Source organism: Triturus cristatus, chromosome 7, assembly GCF_964204655.1.
Source record: "Triturus cristatus chromosome 7, aTriCri1.1, whole genome shotgun sequence".
In the NCBI taxonomy this organism is placed as follows: Eukaryota; Metazoa; Chordata; class Amphibia; order Caudata; family Salamandridae; genus Triturus; species Triturus cristatus.
The window spans coordinates 1614675737-1614684393 of NC_140590.1; the positions used below are offsets into that span (position 1 = coordinate 1614675737).

General features: G+C 49.3%; 1 protein-coding gene across 2 annotated transcripts in view; it reads left to right on the plus strand.

Annotated features, from left to right (window-relative positions):
* Positions 1–3501, plus strand: part of LOC146812510 (interferon regulatory factor 4-like) — a 120069-nt gene extending 116568 nt beyond the window's left edge. For both annotated transcript variants that reach the window (XM_085619513.1, XM_085619512.1), the window contains one exon: positions 2778–3501. In XM_085619513.1, the coding sequence (XP_085475639.1) occupies positions 2778–2918 (141 nt within the window). In that variant the 3' untranslated portion in view covers positions 2919–3501. The remainder of the gene's footprint in view (positions 1–2777) is intronic.
* Positions 3502–8657: the final 5156 nt, after the last annotated feature.

The window sequence follows — 8657 nt, forward strand, 5'->3', positions numbered from 1 at the left end:
TCACATGCGCAATCCATCTACAGAGTGCTGTATTTTGAACAACACTCTGTAGCTGGATCATCATGTAGCCTTCTCCTCCTCCTGTCATCAGGAACCTAGGGGAGAAACTGAGAGAGCTGACCTGCGCTCTACAGAGTCCACGTAAACATGAAAGTCGTGTTTGCATGAACACTGCTAAATTAAATTATAACAAGTGTAATAATTTAATTTAGCAGTGGCTCATTGGGCTTACAGGTGGCAGGGCTATGCCCTGGAGCCCCTGAAAAGGAGCCGCCCTGAACAAATCGCAGCTTATTCGTTCTCATCAGCTGCGCCATGCCATCGTTCCATACTTGAAAGATGCAGATGACATTGTGGACTTATCTCCCTGGTCATTAACCCCGGGACTTTTTCCCTTCCTTGGGAGAGGCCTGGGAGGAGATGTAGGTGTCCTGGAAGAGAACTGGAGATATTCACTCATAGCTCTACACATACAGTGGCATTTCAGCCTCATACATATTAATTCAATTAAAGTATCTCCACAGACTCTATTATAAATGGTCTCATCTCTTTTAAATGTCCCTGGCTCATCTTCCTCATGTGTCAGGTGCTTTACTGCAAGAGGCACCTAAAGAGATTAGATAGATGTTTTCCCCCTGTGTCTGCCATTTGGACCCTCGCCTATCTGGTGAGATCCATCTCGATTCCTCAAACCACCTAAGCCACCCCAACCCTCCCAGCACAAGTCTGAAAAGAGCAATAATATTTTATGTTTCCGTTGCTGAATACTGCATATGTGTGTAAGTAAAACAGAAAAATATTCATCCCGTTTTTGTGTGTTGCTGGTGAAATAAAATTACCTGTTGAATAAAATATATTACAGCTTCAGATAATTGTGCAAGTTTCAGATAAAATTCAAGTAACTTTGCCCATTTAACAAAGCAGCTAAGGATATAGGGGGATGGAGCATCTTCCCCCGGCAACCTGGGTAGTCCTATGGATATGAAGGCAGACTATTCGTTGGTTGGGCTGGTGGGGGAGATTGACCGGGGGACCCCGTTGCTGCATGGGAATTTCCTACGGCAGGTGTCTGCGCTGTCCGGGTTTCGGGACTGGGACATCATTGTTCTTTCCACGTTGGAAGATATCATGAGGGAACTGTCCTGAAATCCTTCCGACAATTGCAGAACGAATACCAACTCCACCGCAGCCAATTTTACAAATGCCTACAGTTCCGTCATGGTCTACTCTCATATATTCGTAACCTACAGGAATTGCCGGAGTTTAGCCCACTGGAGGGTAGGCTGTTGATGGGAGATTTAGGCGCCCACAAGATTAGCCATATTTATGAGACTTTGGTTACACATAGCCCCAATACCATGACAGCCTTGCAGGAGACTTGGTGGGGAGACATAGAGGACGATGATTGGACGGAGGCTTTGGCGGACCCTCGTGGTGCAGCCATATCCTCTTGCCACCATCTGATCTAATTCAAGTATCTACATAGGGCCTATTATAACAGACAGCGCCTTTGGTGGATGGGTGTGATATCCTCCCCCATGTGTCTCTGGTGGGGTATGGAGGAGGGGACCTTCCTCCACACAGTCTGGAGTTGTGAAGCATTGCAGCATTTCTGGAAGGTAGTGACTCTTGCCGTGCCTGGGTTTTGTTGTGGGAGGTTCCTTTTGACTCCAAACTGATTATTTTTCACAGTACAGAGACGATCGGGGGAAATCTCTACAAGCAGCATCTTTTGTTTTTCGAACTAACCTTAGCCAAGTGCGACATAGCCCAGAACTTAAAGGCAAAGTCACCTGCTTCGGTGGGAGTATGGAAGACGGCTATGGATAGGTGACGGCTGTGGAGAAGTGTGGCTCAATGGTTAGAGCGGCAGACCTCGATGCAGAGCACTGGTCCGGGACCAGGGTTCGATTCCCGTCGCGGCAGGGTCTCGGGCTATAAATTCCGCGGACCGGTTATTCTCGCCTCAGTGCCTATTCTAATCATGGGTCCCACGCTGCAACTCTGGACAATAGCTTGCTTAATCTCCACAACGGCCCCACAGCGCTGGGGATGCCTGGCTTCACCCTGGGGATGCCCAGGAGTGGACATTTCACAGGGAAAGCCAGGAAGGGTTCCCTAGCGGTATGAATACAGCGCCGGGAGACCCCGGTCCGGGGTAGCTGTGCGCTATATAAGTACTAGCACATTTACATTTACATTTACATTTTACATTAGGTGCATGGGGATGGAGATTGCAGTCTTTCAGGCAAGTTGCTGTCCCCAGAAACATGGTAGGATCTGGCGGCGGTGGTCAGATTATCGAGGCATCCTATTACCGCCTGTACAGCCTGCTGAGACTTTAATAGAGATGGAGGTACAATCAAATAGGCGTAAGATATAGTGGGGGGTCCCTGTTCCCTGTACAATACATATGTATATGTGCGTGATTGATGTACGGGGTTCTGAGGGGTAGTTTCATGTCTGCGCTCGTTTTATTTGATTATGTAATACTAGTATCATTGAGACTTGTTGCATTTATGTATATGCATTTATGTGAGGGCTGGTCAGGCCTTGATGTACTTTAATAAAAGAATTTATAGAAACAAAGCAGCTAGGAATATGATGATGATAAAAAGTATCAGCCAAGGAGAACAAGTAGTAGAGCATAAAAAGAATTGCTTTCCACTTGAAATCAAGCCAGGAAATTGTTTATATGTAACTTTCAAGTATCCTAAATCCATTTTGTTCTCTCACCATCTTCCTACTTCTCTCTGACTCCTTTGTCCGCCTTCCAGGTTGAGCCTGTCTTTGCCCGGGAGCTGTTCCGTCATGCCCAGCAGATTGATCCACAGTTGCTACATAACGGCGCAAAGCCGGGTGAGAGCAGCGCCCCCGACAGCATAATCAAGATCCTGAGGGAGCTGTATCAGTCTTGAAGACCCAACAGCTTCACCTGGGACAATATTCAGGGCATTGACCTAAGGAACATCGCTTGATTGCTGTGCTGCTGAACCCGTCTACCTACACCGGAACGACTGCGCCATTTGAACCTGCAAGCCCCATCTTATTTAACATGGACGCACTTTGTGCTTGGTTGGCTTGGTCCTAGTAATCCTGGGATCGCTAATTGGCTCTTGGACTTTCGTGTGTAATGAGCAGATTTAGTTTGACTTCAGCTTGATAGCGCTGTGATCTGTGTGCTGCATGCTGCCTGGGCTGCGCAACAAGAAAGACCCAATGTGAGCAGGATGCTGAGCTGTAGTGATGGGGAAGAGTTGCAACACCCATGTGTGATTTAATAACTCACAACAGTAAATCTTGTCATTAGCGATAGTGTGAAAAGGGAAAGGGGTTGAGAGTAAGCCTTGCTGGAAGGGATGGGGAGTGGTGAATGCAGCAGAAATAGCCTGGTGCACCCTAAGGGTCCAGGGCTCTTACTGTCTTTCATTACCTTATTTTTATGCACTGTTGTAAAATGTTTTCCTATAGAATCCTTCTGATGTGCTAATGAAATAAAAATAATTAAAACATTTTCTTTTGGAAGGCTGACGTTTTGTCACTCAGTGACTTTGGAGTAGTGAGGTTCGAGGCATGTGGGCTGCTGAATTCATATCTGTGCATAGATCGCCGCCTAGTGTTGGGTCCGGATGATTGCACATTGTTGTCCTGGAAGAGTCTTCGAAGTATCACGAGATAGGTGGCTCCTCCCCTGGACTACAGTGCGCATGGGCATCCTCTCCATCCTTAGATTGTTTTTTTCCGCCATTGGGTTCGGATGTGCTTATCTTAGCTCAAGTTAGGAAAACTTTATTCAAGGCAAAAGCCTTTAGGTATCGTCGGTACTGTTTGCGTTCGGTATCGACAGTCTATTATACTTATTCACACTTCTCGGACCTAGTCTCGGTCCGAACATCGATCGACGTTCGAGGATGGAATCGAGGACTCCCTTCAAGAGATGTCCTTTATGTCACGCGAAATATCCACACATCGATGTCCATCCGGTGTGTAACAAATGCTTATCACCGGATCATGATGAGTCAAGGTGTATGGCCTGCGCCCGGTTCCGGTCAAAGAAGACACTTCGGAATCGACGGGCGGCTAGATTGGAGGCCAAACAATCGGCGCCTACCCCGGTTAACATATTCGGCACCGATGATGATGAGGAGGTCGAGAGCGTCGAAGAGATAGACTCGAGCCATGCTTCGGAGCATGACTCCCAATCTGACGACGATGATGAGGTGATCTTCGAGGACGAAGACGTCGTTGACGAGGTAGGAGACGACGATGAGGCCCTTGGGGCCGAGGAAGATAGCTCGGGCGAGGAACTAGGCCAATCCGTCGATGCGGAGGCCGACGGACACAGTCTTGACAAGGCTCAGGTCGAGGGATCGCCTGCGGGCCTTACCCAAGATCGGTCGGATCGTTCTACAGCCCCGCCTGAAGGCCCGGCTTCGAACATTTCAAAAGAGCCAACGCTATCAAAAAAGACTGGATTTGATTCAGTGAAAGCGAAACCAAAACCAGCACCGGTCAAATCGAAACCGAAAGTGCAACTGGTTCCGGTCGGATTGAAGGCCTCGAAGCCCTCCAATCCGTCGACACAGAAAAGGGACGTCGGAGCCGACCAAACAAAGAAGGACTTCGGTACCGAGAAGACAAAAAAGAGCTTCGGCACCGAGACACAGAGGAAGGCCTTCGGTCCCGAGAAGAGGCAACGGCCTATGGCACCGAAGGTTGGAGCACCGACCACCAAGGTCACGGGGGTCGATCCGACTACGTCGACACCGAAGAGTGCGGCGGCTGCCAAGATATCGAATCAACCAGTCGTCGATTCCAAACTTCGGACCGAACACCCGAAAGCTGGGAAGACACCGGAGACCGCGTCGAGGCCTGTCTCCAAAGAGCCTATCGGTTCCAAAGCACCGTCTGCATTCACGTTGCAACAGGTGTCGGGGTCCCTACAGCGCATCAGGGAACGGGCAACCCTCGAACCAAAGATGGGTCCCGAACCACACAAAGTCGCTAAAGCTCACTCGGCGCCGGCACCGATCAAGTTTGGATTGCCGCCACCCAGGGCACCGAAGATGTTCGAACTTCGGAGGAGTCTCGAACACACACGAACAGTGTCCACGGAAAGAACCGATGTCGAGGACTCGCGGGACCAGTTTATCGACGCCGACACTGGTAGGCTGTTGTTCCGTAAGCGGAAAATTGTTCCAGAGAAGGCTTTGGACTCCTACAAGATTCCACTAAAAAGGAAACTGGCTTCAGGTTCGACGCCAGTGCTTGTAGAAACATTCCACACCTATCATCAAGAACCACCATCCTTTTCTCCTACACCCTCGGAACAGGATGCAGGAGAGGGCTATATTGGGGATGATACCACTTATCCTGTGGATAATGACCCTGATGACCAACAGCAAGACCCAGATCAAGCATGGGGAGACCCTACTGACCAAGGTGACCCACAAGATGCTCCTGACACTCATCTTTACAATGTCAAAACATCTCCCACTGAAGATACTGCTGCTTTTAACGCCCTCATTGAAAGGGCAGCTGCCAATCACGGACTGGAACTCCATTCTGACTCTGTGGAGGAGGATTTCTTGGTGGACACGTTCTCCACATCAGAAAGAACGGTCAAGACTCTACCAATGCTAAAAGGGGTTCTTAAACATGCTAAGGACATCTTTAAGGAAACCACCAGGGCACGGGTATTAAACCCCAGAATAGAGAAGAAATACAAACCTGCACCCGGAGACCCCATGTACATTAAGGGTCAATTGCCGTTGGACTCCATGGTAGTTTCTGATGCTCGCAAGAGAGCTAACTCGCAGACTACAGGTGATGCTCCTCCTCCGGACAAGGAGTCCAAAGTGCTAGAAACATCAGGCAAAAGGGTAGCAGCACAAGCAGCAAACGTCTGGCGCATTGCCAACACTCAGGCACTCCTGGCCCGATACGACAGGTCACACTACGATACACTAGAAACACTGCTAGAACACCTACCAGATGAATACAAAGATGGAGCGGAGCTCCTCATCAGAGAGGGACAATTCATTACAAATGCGTCCATCAAATGCGCACTGGATGCAGCTGACACTGCAGCAAGGGCAATCAACACTAGTGTGATGTTGAGGAGGCACGCATGGCTGAGAATATCAGGCTTCAAACCTGAGATTCAAAATAATATCTTGAATCAACCAGTCAACCCAGACTTTTTATTTGGCCCGAGGTTGACACTACACTGGAAAAGATTAAAAAGGACACTGAAACTGCGAAATCTATGGGGGCTCTACAGTCGCAGCAGTTTCGGAGTGGCTCCTTTCGTCGACCCGGGAATAGAGGAGCAGCTAGAGGTCAGGGGTCCCAGCAGCAATACAGTAAAGGAGGTACCCAGAGTACCTATAATAAAAACAATAGGGGTGGATATCGTGGATCCAGCACCAAAGGCAGAGGACGAGGACACAACAACACCAGATCCTCCCCCAATACCAAACAGTGACGTCTTGTCGCTGCCCCCCGCCCACGTAACACCGGTCGGGGGGAGACTCCAACAGTTCCTGCCAGTCTGGAAATCCATCACCACAGACAGGTGGGTCAGAGAAATTGTCCAGTACGGTTATTGTCTGGAATTAACATCCAATCCACCCAACATACCACCAAGACACCGTCCTATGTCCGCAGAGCACTTGACATTATTGCAGCAAGAAGTACTAAGTATGCTGCAAAAAGGAGCCATAGAGCTCGTGCCTATGGAACAGCGGGGGTCAGGGGTGTACTCTCTGTACTTCTTAATCCCAAAAAAGGACGGGTCTTTACAACCTATACTAGACCTCCGCCCCCTCAACCAATACATTCTGTCAGAGCATTTTCATATGCTCACCCTCCAGCAGGTTCTGCCGTTACTCAGTCAGGGAGACTTCCTAGCAACACTAGATTTAAAGGATGCGTATTTCCACATACCCATACACCCATCACACAAAAAATATCTCAGGTTCACTCTTCAGGACCAGCATTATCAGTTCAAAGTACTCCCTTTCGGAGTAACAACAGCGCCCAGAGTCTTTACCAAGTGCCTGGCGACAGTGGCCGCACACTTAAGGAGACAGCACATTCACGTCTTCCCTTACCTGGACGACTGGCTTGTTCAGGCAAAGTCAGCCCAGCAGTGTGCCAGCCACATATCCCACACCATTCACCTTCTTCACAGTCTGGGATTCTCACTAAATTATCCAAAGTCACATCTCCAACCCGCCCACGTACGGCAGTACCTGGGCGCGACTATAGACACTCTGGCTGCCAAAGCTCAGCCAAATTTAGCGAGAATCAACAGCATGCAACTGCTGATAAAAAAGTTCAGACCACAACACTCCCTTCCAGCGCGAGTGTTCATGCAGTTGATAGGCATGATGGCCTCCTGCATCTTCATAGTCCCGCACGCGAGACTACATATGCGCCCGCTTCAGGAGTGCTTGGCACGTCAATGGAATCAGACTCAAGGACAGTTGAAAGACCTAGTGTTGGTGAGCGGTCGGGCATACAACTCTCTGCATTGGTGGAATCCACACAAGCTTTGCAAGGGCCGACCGTTCCAAGAGCCTGTTCCACAAATAATACTGACGGCGGACGCGTCTCTCCAGGGATGGGGAGCTCATGTACTCAATTACACAGTGCAGGGACTATGGACGACACAGCAACAGAAGATGCACATCAACCTTCTGGAACTGATGGCTATCTTCCTGGCGATGAAAGCGTTCAAAATACACTTGTGCAACAAAGTCGTGTTGATCCGGACGGACAATATGACTGCCATGTAGTACATACAGAAGCAGGGAGGAACACACTCTCCACAGTTGTCTCATCTGGCTCAGAGCATGTGGAAGTGGGCCATTCAGAGGAACATGTTCCTCATGGCGGAACACCTCCCAGGCAAGGACAACCAGATGGCGGATCTGCTCAGCAGACACAGCCACCAAATGCACGAATGGGAGCTACATCCGTCAGTACTCCAACCGTACTTCCAGCAGTGGGGTCATCCAGAGATAGACCTATTCGCCACAAGGGAAAACGCAAAATGCCAAAGCTTTGCTGCAAGGTTCCCGCATCCACAGTCGCAGGGCAATGCGATATGGATGAACTGGTCAGGCAGATTTTCCCCCAGCCCCATTAATACCGCTAGTGGCACGCAAACTACGGCAACACTCGATGACACTCATCCTGGTTGCTCCAAAGTGGGCACGCCAGCCATGGTACACCACGTTACTAGAACTGTCCGTGGTGCCGCTTCAAAGACTGCGGCTAACACCCAAACTTTTGACGCAGAACCATGGCGAAATTCAGCACCCAGATCCGCAACAGCTGAACCTGGCGATCTGGCTCCTGAAGTCTTAGAGTTCGGCTACCTGAACCTGCCTCCAGAATGTATGAATATCATCAAGGAGGTCAGGAGACCCACAACCAGAGCGTGCTATGCGGCTAAATGGAAACGGTTTGTCATTTACTGTAAAAACAATGACATTAATCCGCTGGATACATCCATTCAGAACATCATCTGTTACCTGTTACACTTATACCGATGCAATCTGGCATACAACTCCATCCGTATACATCTAACCGCAATAGCGGCCTATCTTCAGAACAGGCAGCACCTCTCTTTATTCAAGGTGCCTGCC